Source organism: Apteryx mantelli, chromosome Z, assembly GCF_036417845.1.
Source record: "Apteryx mantelli isolate bAptMan1 chromosome Z, bAptMan1.hap1, whole genome shotgun sequence".
NCBI classification, from domain to species: Eukaryota; Metazoa; Chordata; class Aves; order Apterygiformes; family Apterygidae; genus Apteryx; species Apteryx mantelli.
Window position 1 is genome coordinate 77150970 of NC_090020.1, and position 23619 is coordinate 77174588.

The window sequence follows — 23619 nt, forward strand, 5'->3', positions numbered from 1 at the left end:
GACGCCCCGCTCTCCCAGTGCACGTACGGGCAGACATGCACAGGCCCCCTGCGCGCCCACACGTGCAATAGGCGCGCACCTCTCGCGGGGCGCACGCACACACGCATGTAAGCCCAGAGCCTCCCTGCACGCACACACACACGCACACACACACACACACACGCAGCGCACCCCCCTCTCCCTGCACACACATGCGTGCGCAGACTCCCTGCAGCCGCTCACACACGATTTACACTCACCTCTCCCAGGGCACACGTGTGCATGCATGCACAGCCCCCCCCCCCCGCACACACACACACACACACACACACACACACACACACACACGCACCACACGCACACGGGCGGCCCCGGGGGCTCCGGGCCGGGGCCGGGGCCGGGGCCGGGGCCGGGGCGCTCCCCCGGGGCTGCCGCAAGCCCGGCCCTCCCCGGCTGCCTCCCTTGACGTGCGCTAGCAAATGGGAGCGGGGAGGGGTGTTGCTCGCCCGCCTGCCACTTGTTGCAAAAAAAAAAAAAAAAAAAAAAAAGAAAGGAAGAAAGAGAGAAAGAAAGAAAAGAGGGGGGAAAAAAATCCCACCCACCCTCATCTGCTGCGGAATAAAAGAAATATCGGCGGCCGCGGCGCCATGTGAGCGGCGGGCCGGCACCGGGCGGAGCAGGCGGCCGTGCCCCGGGACGGCGGGGCGACCCCGGGCGGCGCCGTCGGAGCCGGCGGCACGGCGGAAACCCCCAGCCTGGCGGCCCGGGCGGCCCTGGTAAGGGGAGCGGGGGGGCCGGGGAGCCCCGTCCCGGTCGGGCCGGGCCGGGCCGGGCCGGGCCGGGGGGGGGGGTCGCCACGGAGGTGCCGGTGGCGCAGGGTCGGCGGTGGGACGGGGTCCCCCGTGGGGGCGGGCAGGAGGATCCCAGGAGGACACGTTCCCCCGTGGGACGGAGGAGGAGGTCCCTCGTGGGGCCGGGACGGGGGTCTCCGGCAGGGCAGGATCCCTCGTGGGACCGGGATGGGGGTCCCCAGTAGGGCAGGGACCCCCGTGGGACCGGGACGAGGGCCCCCGCCGGACAGGGTCCCCCGTGGGGGCGGGCAGGAGGATAACAGGAGGACACGGTCCCCCGTGGGACCGAGGTGGGGTTCTCCCCTGCAGGACCGGGACGGGGTCGCCGGCCGGGCAGGGTCCCCGGTGGGACCGACGGGGGGGTCCCGGTGGAGGGGGGGGGGGGTCCCTCCGCCAGCGCGGGTGCGGCAGGTCCGCGGCAAACTTTGGGCAGGGCCCCCGGGGGCAAGGAGAAGAAGGGACGGGGGGGTAGGCTGCGGGGGTGCTTCCTCCCCTCCCTCCTCCTCCTCCTCCCGCCCCGCGGCGGCTGAGGCCGTGCCCTGTGCCCGCAGCCGGCCGCCCCGCCGCGGGGGCCGGGGGCGGCGGGGGGGCTGCGCCTGGCGGCGGTGATGGAGAGCCTGCAGCGGCAGCAGGCGGCCCGCCTGGCCCGCGGCCCCGACGCCGCGCCCCGACGGCCCCCGGCGGCGCCCGGCCCCGCGCCCGGCCCCAGCCCGCCGCCCCCCCCCGCCGCCGCCGCCGCCGCCGCCGCCCGCCGCCGCCCGGGCCCCGGCCCGCGCCCGCCGCCCGCCGCCGCCGAGCAGCAGCAGCAGCAGCAGGAGGAGGAGGAGGAAGAGGAGGAGGAGGAGGAGGGGGAGGAAGGGGAGCCCCGCGACCCGCCGCCGCCCCAGCACCACGAGTGGACCTACGAGGAGCAGTTCAAGCAGGTAGGAGGCACCGGCCCCACCGGGCGTCCCCGCTGCCCCCCCCCGAATCTCGTCCCCAGCCAGCAGCCCCCAGTGCACCCCACCGCCCCGGCCCTGAGCCCCCCGCCACCCCCAATTGGGCACCCCCCCCCCCCGCTGCGCCCCAGCCCCGGCCCTGTTGCCCCCCAAAGAGGCGTCGCCAGTGCTCTCCACGCGCCGCTCCCAAACCCCAGCGTCGGCCCACCCCAAATTGCCGTCTCTGGTGCCCCCGCTGCCCCCGAATCTCACCCCCCAAAAGTAACCCCTAGTATATCCAACCAAGCCTGTCCCCAAGCCTCATCCCACCCCACATGGGCATCTCCAGTGCCCCCCACTGTCCCCAAACCCTGTTTCCATCCCCCCCCAAGTGAGCACCCCTAACGCCCCAAAGCCAAGCAAGCACCCTTCGTGCACCCCCCACCCCACCCCCGAGCCCCATCCCACAGCAAACGGGCACCTCCAAACACCCCCCACTGCCCCCAAGCTTCATCCATGTCCCCTCTCCAATGGGCACCTCCTGCTGCCCCCGTCCCCAAGCCCCGTCCCACCCTGACGGGCATCACTTGCGCCCCCCCTTTTCCCTCCCCCCAAACCCTGTCCCTGCCCCACCCCAGATGGCCCCCCCACCTCACCCCATGCCACCGCAGCTTGCCACTGCCGGGTGTCCCCCACCTCCCCGCTGCCTGGCCCCAGGGCCCCCTGCGCTGGCCTCCAGAGCCGCCGGCAGAGGATTTCGATGCCCCCCTCCCCGGGCTGGGAAGCCCCCCCGGGGCACGACGGGACGCCCCAGCCACCCCTGGGCTCTGCCCCGGCCCGGGCACGGGGGCACCCGGGGCAGAGGGGCGACGCTCGTGGGGCACGCAGCGAAGGGACGGAGCTGGCGGCGAGGTTGGCGCCCGGCGGGGGACGGCAGCGGGGACCCGACTTCGGGGTGCCGCCGGGCGCGCGGGGTTGGGGGGGCGTTGCGGGGCCGCCCTTCCCGCCCGGCGGTTGCACAACGCGGAGCTCCTTCGGAGGCCGGGAACTGGCCGAGCGGGAACCGGCCGCGCTCGGCGCCCGCCTGGGACGCGCCAGGTATGCGAGCCGGCGGCGCCGGCCCCGCGGCCCGTGGCAGACCGCCCTTTGGAGCGCTTCCCGCAGCGGCGCCGCCGGAGCAGGAGCAGCCCCGGGCTGCATAGGCCGAATAGCTCGGCCGGGCGAGCGCTGGGTTACGCGGCCGGCGGCGCGCCGGAAAAGGCGGACGGTCCGGTTCTGGGGGTCAGGGGAGAGGCTCGCGGCGAGGAAGCGTCCGCGGCATTCCTCCTTCCGCCTCGCGCCCTGGCCTCTCGGAGACGGCCAGCACGCCGCGGCCGTTCCTCCCAGAGAGGACTCGGTGGCCGTGCCGGGGCGCCAGGGTCGGTTTCGGAGAGGGGAGACGGGTGCAGGGCTGATGCCGGCAGGGTCCGCGGCCCCGCTGCGGCGTCTGCCGTAGGGCTGCAGCCCCAGGTCCCTGCTGCTCCGCCACCGGCGCCGGCCCCTGCCTCAGTTTCCCCACCGGCGTAAAGGGATCAACGTGGGCCCTGCGTTAGGCTCTTTGCTTCCTTCCCGGGGAGGCAGAGGGGGAACCTCTCTCTGCTGCCGTTTATACCCCCAGACGCTCGCGACGTCAGGCCGCACGTCCTCGGCGCGGGGCCGCGGCCCCGGCTGCCCCCGGCCCTTCCCCGGCTGCGGGGCTGGGTCTCGCCCAGCCTGGAGAACAGGTTCCCGGCTCCGGGGACGGGCCGAGCTGGAAGCGGGCGAAGCAGGGAGGTTTCCCTGCGGGGCAGCCGCCGCGCTAAAGCCGGGGGCAGCGGGAGGGCTCAGGGCAGCGAAACCCTGCGGGAGTCAGGAGGCAAGAGGAGTATTTGGGGGAAATATCCTACGTCTGCTCACACATTTCCCGAGGTGCCGGTTTTGGGGGCTGGAGGGACCTTTGCTCCGAGCCGGGGCCGCGGCTCCGACGTTGCAGGTCTAGGAGAGCCCCCCGCCTCTTGCATCAGCCCCCGGCGACCCGTGCATGCGATAACGGCACGTGGGCAGGGACCCGGGCCAAGGTCCGGGAGGTCCCCTCCGAAACGTCAGCGGGTCGTCGCTTCGCCTCGTGCTTCTCGCTTTATTTTACAGCCAAAGCGAAGCGAAGGATTTCGCCCGGCTTCCCCAAACGGTGCCTCCTCCGTCCCCGCACGGGGCCGGGCGGCTCTGAGTGCCGCCCGTAGCCCCACGGGGCGCTCGGGAAGCGGCGATGTCTGCAGCACCGAAAGCTGGGAGCGGGATGGCTTTTCCAGGGAAAAATCCCGGCAGGCGGCCGAGCGGTGCTGAGACTTTCTCCTCCAAGCCCCGGCACTTGCCGGAGGTGGCACCCCGGGACGTCCCCGGGAAGGGGCTGCTCGCGCCGGCCCTCTGCGTAACTGAGCGTTTGGGGGGGGGGGAGGACGCCCCCGCGCCGGGGCCCCGCTCTGCCATCCTGGCACATTCGGACAGGGCTGGTCGGGGTCTGGGGGAGCAGGACCCCCCCCCCCCCCCCGGAGCGTGCTGGCTGCAAGTGCACGTGGCGCTCGGCCCAGGTCAGGCAGCTGGGGCCGTGCGGGGGGGGGGGGGGGACGACAACCCTTTCCTGTGGGAAAGGCACAGAAAAGGGGCAGAAAGGGGCTCGCTGGCTGCCAGCGGGATGAGAGCAGGCACGCTCGTGGCTCGCAGGCGGGGGGAAAGCCGGCCGTAACCCTCCCCGGACACCTCCGCGTTCGGCTTCCCGGATCGATGACCGAACCTCCGTGGCCGGGGGGTGCGTCGGGGGCGCTCGGGGGCTGCACGGGGGCTGCTCCGGGCTTGGGCTCGCACCCGCGCTTACGGGCTTGCACGGGTGCCCGTGGGTGCCTGGGTCCCTCCGAGCGCCCGGGTGGGCGTACGGATCGTATAAGTGCTCACGCGCGTATGGGCACGCTCGTGTGCTTAGGGACCTGCGTGGGGGCCGATGTACGTGTACGGCCCCGCGTGAGCACGTATGGCTCCGTATAAGCGCCCCTGTGCGTGCCGCTGTGCCCATGCGTGTATAGACCGATATGAGCACCCAGGTGTGGACGGAGGTGCCCACGCGCGTATGCTGCGCCCATAGGTGTCCGAATGAGCCTCGCACAGGGCTGTGGGGACACGTATGGTGCCCCTGCGTGTGCGGCCGCTCCTGCGTGGGTCTGCACCGGTGTCTATAGGTGGCCATAGGGACCCAGCAGGCGTTTTGAGCAGGGTTCGGGGTTTCAGCCCTCTTCCGTGACGTTTCTAAAGGGTGTTTGGGGCCGGCCCCCTGCCCACCCATGCCCCCCCCCGGGGTCGCAGCACCCCTGGGGTGCCTGGGGGTGCCGGGAGGCTCCGTGGCCGCCAAGACACCGTCTGCCCCCACGGCGCTCGCCAGGGCCTGGGGGGAGGGGGGGGGTCCAAAGAGGAGGTGCAAAAAAGTAATGAAGGGCATGAAAAAAGAGGCCCTGTGCTGGGGAGAGGGCCGGCGGGCAGCCGGGGTGGCGGGGGCGCGTGCGCCCGCGGGGGGGTCACAGGGAGGCTGCAGAGGCGACGGGAGCAGCCCTGGGTGCCCGCATGGCTCCCGGAGAGCAGCTTGGTCATCGGAGGAGCAAATCCCCCCCCCCCCCCGGGGGGACCCTGAGCTCGGAGGTGTGTGCAGGGGGCGAGTGTGCACAGGGATGCACAGGGAGAGCATGCGGGGGGGGGGGGGGGGGCGTGAGTGTGCCCGGGGGGTGCAAAGGGAGGGCACGGACAGGGGATACATGAGCATGCACATGGATACGTGTGTGTGTGTGTGTGCAGAGGGTGCACGTGTGGGGGTGCATGAGTGTGCCCGGGTGCACAGGGAGAGCACGTATAGAGACTGCATAAGTGCACGTGGAGAGTGCTGTAAGTGCACGTGTGCATGCAGGGGTGTGTGTGTGCACAGGGAGAGAACATATAGGGGGGATGTGAGCGTGCAAGAGGCGTGTGCACAGGGAGAGCGTGCACAGGGGGAGTGTGTGTACAGCAGATGCACAAGCATGCACAGGGAGAGCATGTGTGTGTGGGGGGGTGTGAGCGTGCACGGGGGTGTGCGTGGGCATATAGGGGTGAGCGTGCGCAGGAGCGCGCGCGTGTGCAAAGGGGATCTGTGAAACGTGTGCCGGCCGGCACGCTGAGCAAGTGCCTGTGTGCGACCGCCGCTGCGGTGCACCGTGAGCGTCCGCGCTGCCTCCGCGCTGCCTCCGCGCTGCCTCCGCAGGGGTGTTGCTGGGGGTGCGCGCAGGCGAAGAAGGGGGCTGTGCAGGGGGTCGGGACTGCTGCAGGCACCGGCACGCACGGCGTCTCCGGGAGGCGTCGGGGCACCCGCCGAGGATGCCTCAGTGCCCGAGCTCGCCCTCTCCGTGCCGTTTCCGCCCTGGGAGCGCCGGGCCGTGTCGGGGAGGAAGGCGCGGGCGGCCGGTGGCTTTTCCGGCCATGCAGCGGCGGCGGGGAGCACCTGCCGGGGCCGGGATCGCCTTCCCGCGGGGGCACGAGGGCCGAGCCCCCCCCCGCCCGCCACCTCTGCTTCCTGCGCCGCTCCGGAGGGGACGGAGGGGCCGTGCACTGCAGCCGACAGCCCCGGGGGGCTGCTTAGCACCTCCGGCACAAGCCCTGCGGCACGCAGACACCCCCCCATCCACGTGTCCCCCCCCCAAAAAAACGCATACATACCAGGTTTCGATATGCGCAACCCCCCCCCCCCCAGGTGTGCACGAGCGTGGGCACGTGGGCACAGGCAGTGTGCGGGGGGGGGGGGTGCACACGCCTGCTGTATGCACACGTATACACCCACCCGTGCACCGGCTGTGCGCCCAGCCGGGGGGGGGGAGGAGGAGGAGGAGGAGGGAGGGAGGCTGCCGGCAGGTCAGCGAGGTTAACCCGGACAAATCCCCGCATCGACTGCCTGCCTGCTCGGCCGCGGGCTAAGCACGAGGGGCCGAGCGCGGGGGCGCCGGGGGCTCGCTGCCGGGCACGACCCGCCCTGCTGGGCCGGGCGGACGCGGGAGGGTGGCGGGAGCCGGAGCCCACCGCGCCGGCGTTCCCAGGCTGCTCCCCGCAGGGCTCGCCGGGGCAGCGCTTCGGGGACGGCGGCCCGACCCGGCGCAGCGCGGTGGCTGCAGATGCGCCCCCGCGCCTCAGTTTCCCCTCCTGTGAAATGGGTCCGCTGGGAGCCCTGTGGCAGGGCCGGGGGCTGCTGTCCCCAAGGCCGGCGCCGCCAGCAAACAGTCCCTCACCTTGCCCCGAGCCGGGTTAATGTTTGCAGCGGGCAGCTCTCCCGGGAGCGCCGGTGCCCGCCCTGCCGCCCGCACCGGGGGGGGGGGGGGGTGGTGCGTGACCCGCCGGATCCGCCGCATTATCGGCGCCGATTAAACCCGCTGCTCCACAAAGCGCCGTTAAATATTAAGCGCGCCCAAGGGCTGGCGGCGAGGCCGTGGCGCCGGGAGCTCGGGGCCGGAGGGCGGCCAGCCGCGGCGGGGATGCGGGAGCAGGCGGCGGTGCCCTTGGGAGCGGGTCCCCCCCCCCCCCCCGTGCCCGGGGCGGCCGGTGACACCTCTGAACACAGCCAGCGCCCGGGCAGAGCCGTCCCGTAACCATTAACTTAATAGCGGCTCCGGCGGCGCCGCTGCTGCTGCTCGCGGAGCCCGTGGGAGCCGCGCCGGGGCGCGAGGGGCTGCGGGAGCCCATCCCCGTGGCAGCCGGCCTAAGCCGCGCGTGGGAGGACGGGTAAAGCGAGGCGGCCGCTGGGGGCCCCAGGGGTCCCGGGCAAGGGGCTCGGAGGCTCGGTGCCGGGCGGTCGCCCCCCTCCCCGCGGCCGGGTGAAGAGCATCGACCGAGCTCGCTGCGTGAACAGCGGCCAGCTGGAAAAATTAGCAGCGGGGCTAATCAATGCGGTGCATATTAAGCGGCTTAAGGGGGGCCGGGGGGGGGGGGGACACGAGGCGGGGGGCCGGGTCGGGGTGTGGAGGGGGGAGCCGAGCAGGCCTGGCGGTCGATACGGCCCCTATTAAGTGGATTAAATGCCGGTTGCCGGTGGGTGCCCTGGCTGCCAGCGGGAGGGGGCGGCTCGGGGTCCCGCCGCACGCCTGCGGCCGAGCTGCTTAGCTCCCAGGAGGGGGGGCTGATGGGTTTGTCCCCCCCCCCCAAAAAAAAGTGTCACACCCCTCCAGGGAGGTGGCTGGGACCCCATCTCCCACCCCGCCGGCAGCTGGGAGAGGGCCCCATCCCACATCCCGCATCCCGCATCCCCCCCCCCCCCCCCCCCCACGAAGGAGAGGTGCTAACGATGTTATTTAATCGCTGGCGGAGGCGGGGGAGGCACGGGGGGCCGTTCTCCTCCCTTTAATAAACCGCCTTCGACCCGCTGACCTTTAACCCGCCCCGCAAGCCCCCGTTATCCCCAGCCTTTAAGGCCGAAAGGCGTCGCCACGGCAACGGGATGAGGGGCAGCAGCGGGGGGGCCTCGGAAAGCGGCCGGACGTGGGTCCTGGCCTTGTGCACCCCATCCCGCAGGGTGCCGCCGCTCCGGGGCTGCGTCTGCGCGCCGGCGGGCTCCCGGCCGTGCCGGGCGGAGAGGGGCTGGCGCTTGGGGTGCCGCGGCTTTTGGGGCTGCCCACAGCCGGCGAGGTCCGCCGAGCGGAGCGGAGCTGCGCGCCGCCGGGCTATTGATCCCCGGGCTTGACAGTTTAATACTTCTGTTTATAGAGGAATATAGTTACATCGATGGCGTTAAATGAGTTACTAATTATATCAATACAAACACGATTAAAAGGGTCCTTGCTCATAGGTCACTGCAAGCAGGAGCTGCTGCCGGTGTTGCACAATTGCCCCGGGCAAGGCCTGCCGGGCTGCGCCGGGGGCTCGCGGGGGCCTGCGCGCCCGTGCAGGGTCGTGCATGCCCGTGCGCGGTTGTGTGCGCTGCTCAGGGTCATGCGTGCCTGGCCGGGGTTGTGTGCACCGGTGCGGGGTTGTGCATATGCATACGGGGTTGTGTGCACCGGTGCAGGGTTGTGCATGTGCATACGGGATTGTGTGCACCGGTGCGGGGTTGTGCATGTGCATACGGGGTTGTGTGCACCGGTGCGGGGTTGTGCATGTGCATACGGGGTTGTGTGCACCGGTGCGGGGTTGTGCATGTGCATACGGGGTTGTGTGCACCGGTGCAGGGTTGTGCATGTGCATACGGGGTTGTGTGCACCGGTGCAGGGTTGTGCATGTGCATACGGGGTTGTGTGCACCGGTGCAGGGTTGTGCATGTGCATACGGGGTTGTGTGCACCGGTGCAGGGTTGTGCATATGCATATGGGGTTGTGTGCACCGGTGTGGGGTTGTGCATATGCATACGGGGTTGTGTGTGTCAGTGCAGGGTTGTTTGCTTCTGCGTGGGGTTGTGCGTATGCGTACACAGTTATGTATGCTCATGCAGGGTTGTGCGTATTCATGCAGGGTTGTGCATGCCTGTATGGGGTTGTGCATGGCCATGCAGGGTTGTGCATGCATGTGTGGGGTTGTGTGTGCCCGTACAGGGTTGTGCGTGTTCATGCAGGGTTGTGTGTGCCTGTATGGGGTTGTGCATGCCTGTGCAGGGGTGTGCGTGCTCATGTGGAGTTGTGCGCACCCATGAGGGGTTGTGCATGCCCTTGTGGGGTTGTGCATGCTTGTGTGGAGTTGTGCGTGCTCACACACAGTTGTGCTTGCCCATATGGGGTTGTGCACAGCCCTGTGGGGTTGTGCATGCCTCTGCGTGGTTCTGTGCCCCTGTACGGGGGTACGTGTGCCTGTGCAGGTAGTGCATGCTTGTGCGGGGCTGTGCAAGCCCGTACGGGGTTGTGAATGCTCGTGTGGGGTTGCGCAGGCTCATGCAGGGTTGTGTTTGCCCATACGGAGTTGTGTACACTCGTGTGGGGCAGTGTGAGCCCACGGGGGGATGTGTGCGCCCAGGCGGGTGTACGTGAGCCCGCGTGGGGTTGTGCGTGCCGGTGCAGTGTTGTGCGGGGTTGTGTGCGCCCAGGCGGGTGTACGTGAGCCCGCGTGGGGTCGTGCGTGCCGGTGCAGTGTTGCGCGGGGTCGCGTGCGCCCAGGCAGGGAAGCGTGTGTCTGCACAAGGCTGTGCCCAGCCGTGCGGGGCCGGGCACACTTGTGCAGGGAGCTGTGAGCGCCCGTGGGGGGCTGTGCACACCTGCACGGGGCTGTGCGTCACCGTGTGGGGCCGCGCTGCGCCACGTAGGTGTCCCCTCCCCAAAGGGTGCGGGGCAGGGGGCAGCGGCGGGGACGTATCCTGCCTCGTCGCGGGCCCAGCCGGTGCGTCCCCCCCTTGGCGGCGTCCCCCCAGGAGACGGAGACGTCCCCGAGCACGGCCGGCGCGGCCCCCGAGGGCCCTGCCGCCGCGGCCCCTGTAATTTCACGCCGAGCTCGGCTCCGCTCGACGGGCGACCTTTGCTCCCCGTTTGATGTAATGTGTTTTTGCATCTGGGTGCCCCGCAGATAAAAGGTTAGAGGTTAATAAATGGTGGAAAACTAGATACCGGCACCGGGAGGTCACACCTGTTTCTGGGGCGCGGAGGCGGCGGGCGCCCGGCGGGGCTCGAGCGCACCGCAGTGGCGAGCGGCACCGGCCCAGCCCGCGGAGGCAGGGAAGGGGAGCAGGTGCCGTTTTTTGGGGGGGGGGGGTTGCTCCGCCATCCCAGGCCCCAAGGGCAAAAAGGCCTCGGCGAGGAGCTGGAGCAGGGCAGGGGCAGTGCGGGTCGGCGTAGGGACCCGGGGTACCGTGGCGTAGGGAGGGGGCAGGCAGCTGGCACCCGCGGACCGAGGACGGGACGGGGCTTTAGCGCTCTGCGCTGGTTGTGAACCAGGTGGTGAGCACCCATGGGGTTGCTTAGGGACAGGCCGTTAGCGCCCACGGACTGGGGTAGAGGCAGGGAGTTGGCACCCATGGATTAGGTGAGGGACAGGCTGGTAGCACCCATAGGTAACGTTAGCACCAGGCCCTTAGCACCCATGGATAATGTTAGGGACAGGCAGGTAGCACCCACAGATAACATTAGGGACAGGCAGGTAGCACCCACGGATAATGTTAGGACCAGGTCCTTAGCACTTGTGGATTAGGTGAGGGACAGGCTGTTAGCACCCATGGATAACGTTAGGGACAGGCAGGTAGCACCCATGGATAATGTTAGGGACAGGCAGGTAGCACCCATGGATAACATTAGGACCAGGTCCTTAGCACCCATGGATTAGGTGAGGGACAGGCAGTTAGCACCCATGGATAACGTTAGGGACAGGCAGGTAGCACCCATAGGTAACGTTAGGACCAGGTCCTTAGCACCCATGGATTAGGTGAGGGACAGGCAGTTAGCACCCATGGGAGAGGGGAGCTTGCAGGAGGCAGGGCGCAGGGCGAGGCGTGCAGGGCACCGCGGGTCCTGGCGTCGATGCCGAGGGTGCCTTGGGCGACGGGATCGCGGGACATCGTTCGGAGCGCGCCGGGCCCGGCGCCTGGCTGCTGACACCTCTGCCGGCCCGGCTGCCTTTATCTGCCCGGTGAATGATGTGCTGTGCAGAGGGGGCGATGCGCCTATTGGTTTTTAACGGCCTTTCCCAGCACAATTGTTTTTTAAACGACTCTATTTTGCGCCTGACTTTGTTTTCCAGCTTGCATTTCTTTGTATATGTTTTGGAAATCCATTCCGGACTGCTGAGTTTTGTTTCTTTTCAATGGCTTTAAATTCTTGCCTGGCTCGCTGGGAGGAATTGGTGTCTATAGCGCCTTCGATTGGTGCTAATTTTTCCTTCATGTGCTCTGACTTTTACTGCTGGGCCATCGATCTGGTGGGCTCCAATTTGTCATGGTCACCGAGGGCCTGTGCTGGAATCAGGCGGGTCCCGGGTGTTACGCGGTGCCGGTGTTATGGCATCGTGCCCCTGGTTTCGGGAGTCCCCTTGTCTCCCCAGCTCCTTCCTCCAGCTGCAGGTCTGGGACTCCGGATCGGCCTGGGGGTTGCGTCCATGGGTGCAGAGCTGAGTCCATCAAACGCATACACGTGCACAACCACACGCGTGTCTTTGCACAGTCGCATGCACGCTCACCGGAGCGGTGTGCGCACAAACCCGCCGGGACGTACAGGCAGCCGTACCGGCACGCACGCAGCAGCGGGCGCGCAAGCTCCTGCGCGCACGTCTGCAGCCCCGCTCACACGCTCGCACACTTGGCCGGGGTGCAGCGGGGCCAGGCAGCCCCGGAGGTGCCCCGGGCGTGGGGAAGAGACTCTTCTCTCCCAGAAGGGCTCCTCACCCTCTTTGGAAACCTGCTGCTTCACCCACCCTCTTGCCCCCGGCCCCGGGGACCCACTTGCCACGTGGCTCTGGCCTTCGCTGCGGCTCTGCCTGCATTGGCATCATCTTGCTCCCAGAAACGCCGGCGAGCAGCAGGGAAACCGAGGCACCCAAGCAGCCTGTCGGCAGCGAGGCCGCAGAGCGTGGGCTCTGGCGGGGTGGGGAGCCCCCGGCACCCGGCGATCCCCGTGCTGCCCCTTGCACGCGTGGGCGCGTCGGGACCTGCCGGCGGCGCTGACCCCTCTCCCTCTGCCGCCCGCAGCTCTACGAACTGGACGAGGACCCGAAACGCAAGGAGTTCCTGGACGACCTCTTTGGCTTCATGCAGAAGAGAGGTAAAGGTGGGTGGCTTGGGGTGGGCGCTGGCTGGCACCCGGCCCCTGCGCGCGGCTACCTGCGGGCGCTCGTGCCGTGTCCCGCTCGGGCACCGAGCTGCCCCAGGTCTCTGCGAGCCGATGCTCGTTAGCGGTGCCCGGGGAGCAGGGCCAGCGCCGCGGGCAGCGCCGGGCGCCCAGGGGTTAAGGGCCCCGCCAGCCGGCCCGGCCGCATCGGAAATCTTTGCTATCGGCGCGGGGGGCCGAGCCAGCTCCCGGGGACTCGATAAATGCTTTAACCTTCGCCCTCCCCGGCTGGGCCTGCGACAATTAAAAGTTGCCGAGCGCGGGCGTGCGGCCGGCCGTATTAATTAGAGCCTTTTGCCGGTGTGTGGATTAATGAACACGCCGCTCGATAGCCAGTAAACCCCCGGCAGAGGTTAATGCCGAGCTAATTAACGGGGGACGGCCGGGAGGGGGGGGCGTGGGGAGCAGCGGGGCTGGCGGCGCGCGGGGCGAGAGCCGGCAGAAAGGGGCGGTTGCCCCCCTCTCCCCCCCGAGCCTTGCCCTCGGGAATGACGTGGGGCAGCAGGGAGCAGCTTTGGGCGGGGGGGGGGGGGGGAGGTGGGGCTGAGACCCCCCAAACTCGTGTCGCCCGGCCGCGGGGCTGAGCGGGGCCGCGAGATTCATGGGCTGCTCCGCGCCTTCGTTATCTCTCTCTCCAGAGCTAATTAAGTCCCTCGCCGGTGGGGGCCCCGGCTAATAAAGCGAGCGCCCGGCCGCGCGGGGGGGAGGAGGGAGGGAGGGAGGGGGGCAGCCGGGGGCTGCTCTCGCCCCGCTGCTCCCCGGGGCGCCCCAGCTCTGGGGGACGCGCGGGGTGGGCGGCCCCTCGGCACGGCCCCGCCGCCGGCGGCGTTTTTGGGGCCGGCAGGGCGCGGAGCGGCCCGGCTGCAGCCGAACCCTGGGGCATTGCCGGGGGGGGGGACGGCGGACAGCGGGCAGAGGAATTTCGCTGTTTACCTTCAGAGGTTTTACGGCCGGTTCCCAGGGCCCTGCCTGTGGCTGCGGGCGGGCGGGCGTGCCGGGGCGGCCCCGCTGTCGCCCGCCTGCGGATTTTGGAGCCGAGGTGCGTGTGAGGGGCAGGCGGTGCCCGCCCCGGGCGCGCTGGCGCCTGGCAGGCAGCACATGGAAAGGGGATGGGAGCTACCCACAGCGGGGACAGGAGCTGGGATCTGTCGGGGGCTGTGCAGGCTGGCACAGGGTCCTCGGGGGTGGCACAGGGTCGTTGGGGATGGCAGAGGGTTGTTGGAGGTGGCACAGGTTCATTGGGGATGGCAGAGGGTCCTTAGGGATGGCAGAGGGTCGTTGAAGGTGGCACAGGTTCATTGGGGATGGCAGAGGGTCCTTAGGGATGGCAGAGGGTCGTTGAAGGTGGCACAGGTTCATTGGAGATGGCAGAGGGTTGTTGGAGGTGGCACAAGTTCATTGGGGATGGCAGAGGGTCATTAGGGATGGCAGAGGGTCGTTGAAGGTGGCACAGGGTCGTTGGAGGTGGCACAGGTTCATTGGGGATGGCAGAGGGTCCTTAGGGATGGCAGAGGGTCGTTGAAGGTGGCACAGGTTCATTGGGGATGGCAGAGGGTTGTTGGAGGTGGCACAAGTTCATTGGGGATGGCAGAGGGTCATTAGGGATGGCAGAGGGTCGTTGAAGGTGGCACAGGGTCGCTGGAGGTGGCACAGGTTCATTGGGGGTTGCACAGGGTCCTCGGGGGTGGCACAGGGTCCTCAGGGTGGCGGGGCGCGTGGGAAGCTGGTGGCCCCAGCGCGCCGGCGTACCCGCGGCCCGCGAACGCCCCCAGCAGCACGGGCGCCTCTCGGGCCCCCGCGGGCCCCCCGGGGCGCGTGGGCAGAGGCGCCGAGGGCTGTGGTCCCACACCTCAGCCCCGCGTTGGCAGCGGGCCGGGGGGATCGATGCCTCGGCGGCGAGCCCTAACGAAGGGGGCCGCGCGTCCCCCCGCCGCCTGTCAGGGCAATTAAGGCACCGGCATTTGTCAGTGGGACGGAAAACCGGCAGGGCTGAAAAATGGGCCGGGGGCGGCACCGGGCACCCCACGGCATGCCCCACGCCCGGCCCCGGAGACGCGTCGGGGTGCCGTGGCCGCTGCCGAAAGGGGGCCGGGGGATCCAGGCTGGGATGGGGGGCGAAGGGCAGGGCAGGGGGTGCAGTGCCCATGGAGGGCGGGGGGGGGAAGGGGGGCGGCGGGGCCCCGCTCCCGGGGGCCGGGGCTCTGCCCGGCTGCGTGCCCCCGCCGCCGCGGAGCGGAGGGCCCTGCCGATAAGGCGGCGCCGTTAATCAATCGGGGAGCTAATTGCAGCGCCGCCTCAATGGGCTTTTGTGCGGCTCGCGCGCCCGAGCCGGGCCGGGGCCATCGCTCTGCGGCGGAGCAGACAGGTCCCTTTGTCAGCGGGACGGGCACCGGCCGCCCGCCCCGGCCGGCCCCGAGATTAATGGCGAGCCCTTTCCATTAACCGCCCCCCTGGGGCCGGGGGGGGGGGGGAGAGGGAAGGAGAAGTCCGGAGCCATCGATCTGGGTAAACGGGCTGTGTTGGCTCGGGGCCGGCCGCCGCGGAGGCGCGCGGGGTCGGAGGCGGGCGAGGGACGGGGATTTGGGACGGGGCACAGCGCCGTGCAAGCGGTTCTCGCCGGTGCCGCCGGCGTCCCCAGCACCCCCAGGACCTGCGTGGGACTGTAGTTGCTGGCGTCCCCTCTCCAGGTGCCATCTCGGCACCCTGCGGGCGTGGGGACAACCTGCGGGCAAGGGACAGCTGCCCCAGTCCCTCCTCCGGAGGGGGGGGAGGCTCTGGGCTGAGACCCCACAAACTCACTGGCAGCCGCCGGGGTGATGGGAAATCCTCAGATCGGTGTCTGGTGTTCAGCCGCAGGGAGGAGGCGACGGGGCCGATGCCTGGAGCCCCTGAGCCCCGGGGTGGAGGGAGCCGGGGTTTCTCTGCCTTTTTCTCGGAGGAGAAGCTCCTCTCCCCCCTCCCCGACCAGGGCAAACAACACAGACAAAAAAAAAAGAAAAAAGAAAAAAAAAAGTTAAATGAAGTCAGTGGAAGAATAAAAAGAGCTCATTTTTCAGGCTTATGCGAAGAAGCCAAGCCAATATCGGGGCCATAAATTAGGGATGCTGGAGGATGGCGGTGAGTGACGGCTTCGTTTGAGGGGCGAAGCGCGGCCCTGACAGCCTCCCCCGGCGAAATGGATGGCTTTCCGATACCGCCCGCTCCCCGCCGCCTGGGAGGAAGGAATAAATAGGGGACACTCGCCCCTCCTTGGCCCTGCCGCAGCCCCCGCCGCCACGCTGCGTGCCTGCCGTGTCCGGCCCGCTGCAGCGAGCGGCCGTGGGGCTTCGGGGCTATTTGGGGAGTGTTTGGAGACTGGGGAGGGCGACGTATGCAGACCCAGTGGCCGTGGCGATGGCGTTTGGCCATGGAGTCTTGCAGAGCCTAGGGGTGCTGGGCATCCCTAGGGGGTGTGGGGGACCCCACGTCCCCCCCTGCCCCGGGGCCGCCCCGGAGGCTGCCGTGCCCCAGCGTGATGGGTGACACCCTGAGACAGTGTCCTGCCGCTGGCCCCTTCCCGCAGAGTTACGGCGGGGCGGCGGCTGTAATTCTTGCTGCCTATCGAGGGCTCTGGCCGTAAATCGGGACGGCCCCGTAAAGCTGGAAGAGCAAAGCGCGGGTTAACGATGGCGGGTCAGAGCCCAGAGGGAGGGCAGGGGAACTTCAGGGCTTGGGGCGACTGGGGACGGGCTCTCACGGCGTAAGGGTCAGGGTCCGTGTTTGGGGGGACTTGGGGTCAGGTCTCTTGGCGGGATGTGCTGAAGGCGTTTAAGCAGTCGGGGCTGCTGGAGGGATCTGGGGGTGGATTCGTGCAGAGGGTCCCTCTACGTGAGGCTCTGAGGGGGCTTTACAAGGGGGAATCTCCGCCGGGGGCACTGAGGGAAGCTATAGGGTGAGCTCCTATATAAAGCTTATGGGGGAGTCCCTCCGCGGCAGTTTCTGAGGGTGTTTATAGGGTGACTCCCTCTATAAGGTTTATGGGGGTCCCTTTTTGCGAGGCTCTGAGGGGCGTAAGAGGGAGAGACCTCTGAGAGATTGCGGGGGGAGATGCTCCGTAGGGAGCTCTTAGAGCATTGCGGAGGGAGATCTTCTATAAGGGGCTCCGAGGGAAGGTCTTTCCCCTCCCGCCACGCCCGCACATCCCAGCTGGCAGCGTGCCCGCCCCCCTGCCACACCGACAGCTCCGCGGGGTCTCCGTCGATGGGAACTCGGTACCAGCGTGGCGGTGTCCGCCCCGCTCGTGGGCACCCCGGCGGTCCCACCTGCACCCCTCACCCGTGTGGGTGTTCACCCTGCCTGCTGCCTGCAGCAGCGCTGGGCACGGAGAGACCGGCCTCCCCTCGGACATGCCAGGGGACAGCCAGTACCCGCAGCACCAGGGCTGATCCCCCACAGTGCTTGCTTGGGGTCTGCCCCCCACTGCAGGGGCAGCACCGGGCTGACGCGCTCCAGCCCCTAGAGAGCACCTAGGGGAGCAGAGGGTCCTGGGGCGCAAGGTGAGAGGGGACATGGCCTGAGGGCATCACCAGGGGATGCTGGCAGGACACTGCAAGAGCCGAGGTGAGGAACCGCCACCCCAGGGATCATTTAGGGCTGCCAGTGTCTCTGGCCAGCCAGCACTAAGAAAGGCTTTTAAGTAGCCAAACCAGGCCTTTACCCCGTGTCTTGGGCAGGGTTTGCAGCCCAGGTTGAGCCCCGCTCGTGTAGGCAGCTCTGGGGCAGAGCAGGGCTGGGGGACGCAGCATGCAGCCGTGGCGGTGGGGACAAGACTGCCATCGTCCCAGCACAGCTGGGCGAGGAGAGGCCGCATCCCCAGGGATCGAGGGTCTCCATCCCCGTGGCCTCACCCTGCATCCCTTTCTCTCTCCCGTGTGCGGCTGGAAGGGACACCCGTGAACCGCATCCCCATCATGGCCAAGCAGGTGCTGGACCTGTACACGCTGTACCGGCTGGTGACGGACAAGGGGGGCCTGGTCGAAGTCATCAACAAGAAGATCTGGCGGGAGATCACCAAGGGCCTCAACCTACCTACCTCCATCACCAGCGCTGCCTTTACCCTCCGCACGCAGTGAGCGCCCGGGAGCGGGGTTTTTCCCCATGCCGGCACCCAAGGGTGGCCCTTCCTACCCACGCTATGAGCTGCGGGGCATCCTGCTGGCTCAGGGGCCCCAGAGTCCCAACAGTGCCTGCAGCACCCAGCCGGGGTTCTGCTTGCACCCAGGTGCTGCATTGCAGCTGGGGTGTCCCATAGGGAGACGGAGGGCTCTGCCCCTTCCCAGCATGGGTGCCATCCCCATCCCGGTCGCTGCTCAGCCCAGGGGTGGCCAGGAGCCGCATGGTGATGGCTCTCATCCTGGCTCTCTCCCACGCAGATACATGAAGTACCTGTACCCCTATGAATGTGAGAAGCGGGCGCTCAGCTCTCCCGGGGAGCTGCAGGCCGCCATCGACAGCAACCGGCGAGAGGGGCGGAGGCAGACTTTTGGGACGGCGCTCTTCAACTACTCACCCGCTGGCACCCCGACCCTGCTGGGCTCCCCCAAAATGCCCCTGCCGGCCCTCAGCATCTCCACGCACAGCTGCAGCCAGATCAGCCAAGTGCACACTGTTAAGAAAGGTGGGTGAGGGCCGCGTCTGCCCCACACTGGGCATCTCCCCAGCACCGGGCATCTCTCCCAGAGATGGGAACCACTCTGACAGCAGGAATATCTCCCCAGCTGCTCTTGCCCTGCTTTCAGGGAAAAAAGGAGCAATTTTGGTCATTTGTTCTCCTTGGGACTGAACAAGCTTTATTTTTTCCTACCTTACCCAGCTCTGGAGGGGAACAAAACCCAGATGCTCCCGGTGGTGCCCCCCTCTCTGTGTCCCCTTTGCCCACTGGTGCTCAACAGGAGCAGGCAGCCAGTGGGCCAAGACCTGGGTGCATGCCTGGCTGGGGATGGTGAGATGGGTGCTGTCTCCGGCTCTCCGCCACCCCCAGGGCTGAGCAGTACTCGCTGAGCTCTCCCCATCGTTGCAGAAGACGGCGTGCTGTCAGCAGCAGTGCCTGGCCGCATCGCCATACCCGTGGGACTGGCCGGCCACCACCTCGCGGCGGCCCAGGCGGCGGCTGCGTCGCAGGCAGCAGTGCTGGAGCAGCTGCGGGAGAAGCTGGAGACGGGGGAGCCTCCGGAGAAGAAAGTGGCCCTGACGGCGGAGGAGCAGCAGCGGCTCATGCAGCACGCGCTGCAGCACAACCTCCTGGCCATGGCCTCCCAGTTCCCCATGAACATCAAGATCTCCAACCGAGGTAGCAAGCATGGTGGGCATCACCTGCTGGGGGGACACCCTGGGTGCAGAGCCTGGAGGGAGTAGCCAAATGGCCTCGGGGCCCCAGGGCAAGCTCAGGGACGGGTGCACACCATGGGAGGCACAGCCCGGCATGGGGAGGCAACTCCCCAGCCTCTGCCAGCCATCCCCTGGCACCGAGCACTGTGGTCACCCCAGGAAGGAATTGCCATGGCCCCGTGGTTCTCCCAACCCTCAGAAAGCCCTGCCATGGCCAGTGCCCCAGCCAGAGATGAGCAAGTATCTGCCAGGCCTGGAGAGCCGAGCTGCCTGGAGAAGACAAGGCCCCATTTCTCTCTCCGGTAGGTTCTTGTTTCTGTTTCTCTTAATGCTCATATTGGTATTTCCTCTCCCCAGATGACAGACAGGAGACCGCATTGAACCTGTCCACCAACGGCATTAGCAGTATCAACATGTCAATAGAAATAAATGGAGTTGTCTACACAGGTAAATAGAAGGGCCGCTTGGCCCGTGTAATTGCGGCCGGGAAATCCAATAACTTATAGCCACTGCCTGGCCAGCAAGTCCTTCCTTCAATCTGATGTCTTTACTATAAAATCCATTGTAATGAAGTGGCAGGGCCTGGGGAGAGGGGGCAGGTGAAGGAGGGGGACAGCAAGGCTGGAAATTGTCCCCCAGGAGGGGCCAGCAACAAAGGGCCAGGAGGGATGGATGGACAGATGGACTCAGGCTGAGAGGTGCAGAAAGGCCCTTGGGCAATCCCAACCATGGAGAGCCTGAGCCCCACAGAGAGTGCTGGGATTTGGGGCCACCCTGATGCTGGAGTGCCCAGGGGTCTCTGCCTCCTTAGCCGGACCCCTCGGGGTGCAGCAAAGGGTGTTGGGTGCAAGGAGGCTTGGAGGATAGAGGCAGGGGTGGCGGATGCAGAGAAAAGGGCACTCGGATGCCGGAGGAGATGTTGAGCTCGGGGGGACGATGCTGGGACGCTTTGCTGGAGCAGAGGCCGCGTCAGGGTACCAACAGGCACCTACCCCGAGAGCCCAGCGGCCCTGGGCTGGGACTGGCATGAGGAGCCTGGAGGGTTTGTGGGTGCCCGGGGAGGATGCACCAATGCCAGCCCTGCTGGCACCCCGCTGAGGGGCCCCGGGGGGGGTCCACGTGTGCCACCATGCAGCCCCGCTGGGCCAGGCAGGGCAGGGACCACCGCCAGGCACTGCGCAGCGTGGGCATGGGCACGCACGTGCCCCGCATTGGCTAAGCAGGTCGCCCCGTGCCCCCCAGCACCCTGCCTGCCCCGCCGAGACACCCCTAATTAAAATAGAAGTCTTTTCCATCAGCAAATAAATATTTAACGAGCTGGAAAGGTCAGGCCTAAGAAACAGGTGGGCCTGCCAGCCAAATTGTCCCAGGCCCCCCCCCAGGGGCTGTCCCACATGGGCAAGGACATCCCGGGGAGCCTGGATAGGGGGGTCACGGGACACAGACCCACCGAGGGGAAGGGACAGGGCCTGGGGGCACAGAGTCCCAATCCCGCCTGCATTAGCAGGCAGCCCTGGGCTGCCCTAACGCCGTTTCTCTCGCTCCTCAGGCGTCCTGTTTGCCCGCCGGCCCGCAGCCCCCCCAGCGCCCAGTGGCCCCGGCGGAGGGAGTGCCCAGAGCCAGCCGAGCCCCATGCCCACCCCGAACCCGCTGCTCCCGGCCCCCTCGCACAGCCACACTCCCGCCAGCGCCTCGCCATAGCGGCGATGCCCCCCGAAGCAGCCGGGAGTCCCCGGGGCCGTGCCAGCTCACAGGAAGCCCCCGCACACGGACACCGTGGGCCCCCCAGCCCCGGAGGCAAGCCAGACTGGTCTGCCCTCTGCCTGGGGGGCACGGGGGGCTGTGCCCTTGGCCGTGGGGGAGGATGTGGCCTGGCTGTGGGGCAAGTCCCAGCAGGGGCTGGTTTGGGGCAGGGCTGTGCCCGCTGGGATCCGGCTGTGGGGCTGGCCCTGGCTGCTCCTGTTCTCCCTGGACGTGACTTCGTGAGGCAGCTGGTGGGGGTATGGGGGGACCCAGCAGGGCCACCAAGGCGGGAGGGGGGACCCAAGGGTGCCTCTGGCTGCAATACTGCGCTGTGTTTCAGTGCAGGGCTGTGAGCACCCACGAGAGTCCTCTTGCCACGCTCAGGCCCCCCTTTACCCACCCGTGCCCTCCTGCACAGGCACCTTCTCTGCCAGGCAGTGCCCCCGGGTGCCTCCCCAGCACAGCCCCCCCTCGCCCTGCTGGCCTGGCGCACCTCAGAGCCCCGCAGCCCGTGTCCCCCGCGCGCTGCAGCCCCTGCGGCCACCCTTGCTGCGCCCGCACGCCGCTTCCCTTCCACGCCGCGGCCTCGATGCACACGCAAACGCTGCATCCGCTGTACACACCCTTCACGCACACGTGTCCCCTACACGCTGCACCCACCTCACGCGCACTCAGCGCACACGCCGCATCCCCCGGGCACACCCTCGGTGCCCACGCCGCAGCCCCCACCACCCTCACCGTGCCCCCCCCGCACGCCTCCCTCCCGCACTGCCTGCGCTCGCTGGCCCTGCGCCACTCACCCTCGTCACGCCCAGGCACTGTGTCCCCGCACGGCCCCCCCCACCCCTGGGTGGCCCCCCAGCCCCAGGGTGGTGGTGTCCCCATGGTGGGGACAGCTCGGGCCCCAACGCCCCAGCTCGGCCCTGGTCCAGGCGCGGGGCTGTGCCGGGGGAACCTCACAGGTCACCTAGGGGGCAGATACTGGGGAAACTGGTGGGACTGGGGGAGGCGGAGCCTCATGTGTGGGGGTGGGGCATGGGGTGGGGCTTAATGTCTGGGGTGGGGCTTTATGCACTGGGAGGAGCTTATTGGGTGCAGGACTGGGAGGCGGTGGCACAGAGGGGCACGTCGCAGGGCAGTGAGGCCCAGCAGTGCCCCCACCAAAGACCGCCCGGACGCCGGGGTCCCTGGCCCGGGGAGGATGGAGGGCGCTGCGTCGGGCACGCCGAACTACCTCGTTGGGGCGGGCGGGCGCCTCCTCCCGTCCGCTCTCACCCTTGGGTGCCAAAGCAGGCCGAGCGCGGGGCGACGCTCACCTCTACCTCAGCGTGCGGCGGGCTGGGCTGCTGCTCGGTGCCACCGGGGCGGCTGGCCAGGCTCCCGCGGGCGCTCCCGCTGCGGCAACGCAACTCTCTGTATCTATTAAAGAAAATGAACTGATGAACCAAACTGGCGTCCAGGGTGATGTCCGCGACATGGTGCTGCCCACCCCGCTCCAGCGCCCAGGCTGGGGACAACTCAGGGCATGCAGGACCCCCCCTCAGCCCCTTTTGGGACACTCTGAGGTGGTGGCTGCAGTGCCCAAGGGCCGCAGTCCCCTGACCTTTGCCTCCAGCACAGGGTTGCCCCAGCTCCGCGGGGGAAATGCAGCTGGCTCTGGGGTGCAGTCAGATGCCCTGTGCCCACCAGAGATGCCCCTGTGCCCTCGAGTGCAGGCAGCAGCAGACAGGGCACCGAGCTCCAGATGTGCCAGCCAAACCGTGGGGCTGCCTGGCCCCACAAGGTGCCCCGCAGTAGCTTACCCACAGCTTGGTGGCCCCCTGAGGCTGCCTGTGCCAGGCAAGAGACAGGGGGCACAGCCGTGGGGTTGCGAAGGCCATGGCCATGGGGCTGTGAGGTTGTGGCCAGGTGAGGTGTGGACCGTGCCGGGCCAGCCTGGTACCCGGGCAGTGCCTGTGGGGGGCATGGGTGAGCCGAAAGGGACACAGGTACACAAACGGGTGCTGGTGGGTGCATAGATAGGTACACACAGGCGAGCATGGAGGCACGCAGGCAGCCGAATTCCCACACTCACACACAGCTCAGCACACTCACATTCACACGCACAAACTCACTGGCACGCACACTCACTTGTGCATGCCCACACGGCCGCACTCGCACACAAACGCTTGGGTGAGCGCACCCATGCTGGCACTCACACGGACACAGGGGCTTGCACCCGCTCACAGCCGCCTACACGTGAGCAGACCCCCCCTAGCACCCATGGGAACACACCCGGGCACAGAGGGCATCCATGGGGACAGACACCGCCCCCCCTCAGCAACCGTGGGGACAGACCCCCGGCACAGAGAGCGCAGATGGGGTCAGACGGCAGCGCCCCTGGGGACAGACCCTCCTGGAACAAAGGCACCGATGGGGACAGACCCCGTTACCCCTGGGGACAGACCCTCCTGGAACAAAGGCACCGATGGGGACAGACCCCGTTACCCCTGGGGACAGACCCTCCTGGAACAAAGGCACCGATGGGGACAGACCCCGTTACCCCTGGGGACAGACCCTCCTGGAACAAAGGCACCGATGGGGACAGACCCCGTTACCCCTGGGGACAGACCCTCCTGGAACAAAGGCACCGATGGGGACAGACCCCGTTACCCCTGGGGACAGACCCGGGCACCCCCGGGGCCAGGCAGCCCCGCTCCCCCATCGCGGCGGTGCCGGCGCTGTCCAGGGTGCTGCAGCGCCCGCGCTGCCCGGGCGGGGCGCGGGGACGGGGCCCAGGCGTCCCGGGGGGGGGCGGGGGGTGCAGGAGGGTCCAAGTGTGTGTGTATGTGGGGGGGGGGGGGGTTGTGAGTGTGCGCACCAGGCCGCAGGGGGGCCCGAGGGCGTTTGCGGCAGGCTCTGGGTGCCAGCGGGGGGCCGGGCGGTGCCCCCACGGGCAGCGCTCCCGCAGCCCCC

At 68.4% G+C, this 23619-nt stretch overlaps 1 protein-coding gene across 1 annotated transcript; it reads left to right on the top strand.

Annotated features, from left to right (window-relative positions):
• The first annotated feature begins 1423 nt into the window (after window positions 1–1423).
• ARID3C (AT-rich interaction domain 3C) lies at window positions 1424–21672 on the top strand. Its single transcript, XM_067316210.1, has 7 exons — window positions 1424–1753; window positions 12417–12489; window positions 17479–17662; window positions 17967–18211; window positions 18614–18883; window positions 19279–19368; window positions 20471–21672. The coding sequence occupies exons 1-7, from the start codon at window positions 1439–1441 to the stop codon at window positions 20620–20622; spliced, it is 1329 nt and encodes a 442-aa protein (XP_067172311.1). The 5' UTR covers window positions 1424–1438; the 3' UTR covers window positions 20623–21672.
• Window positions 21673–23619: the final 1947 nt, after the last annotated feature.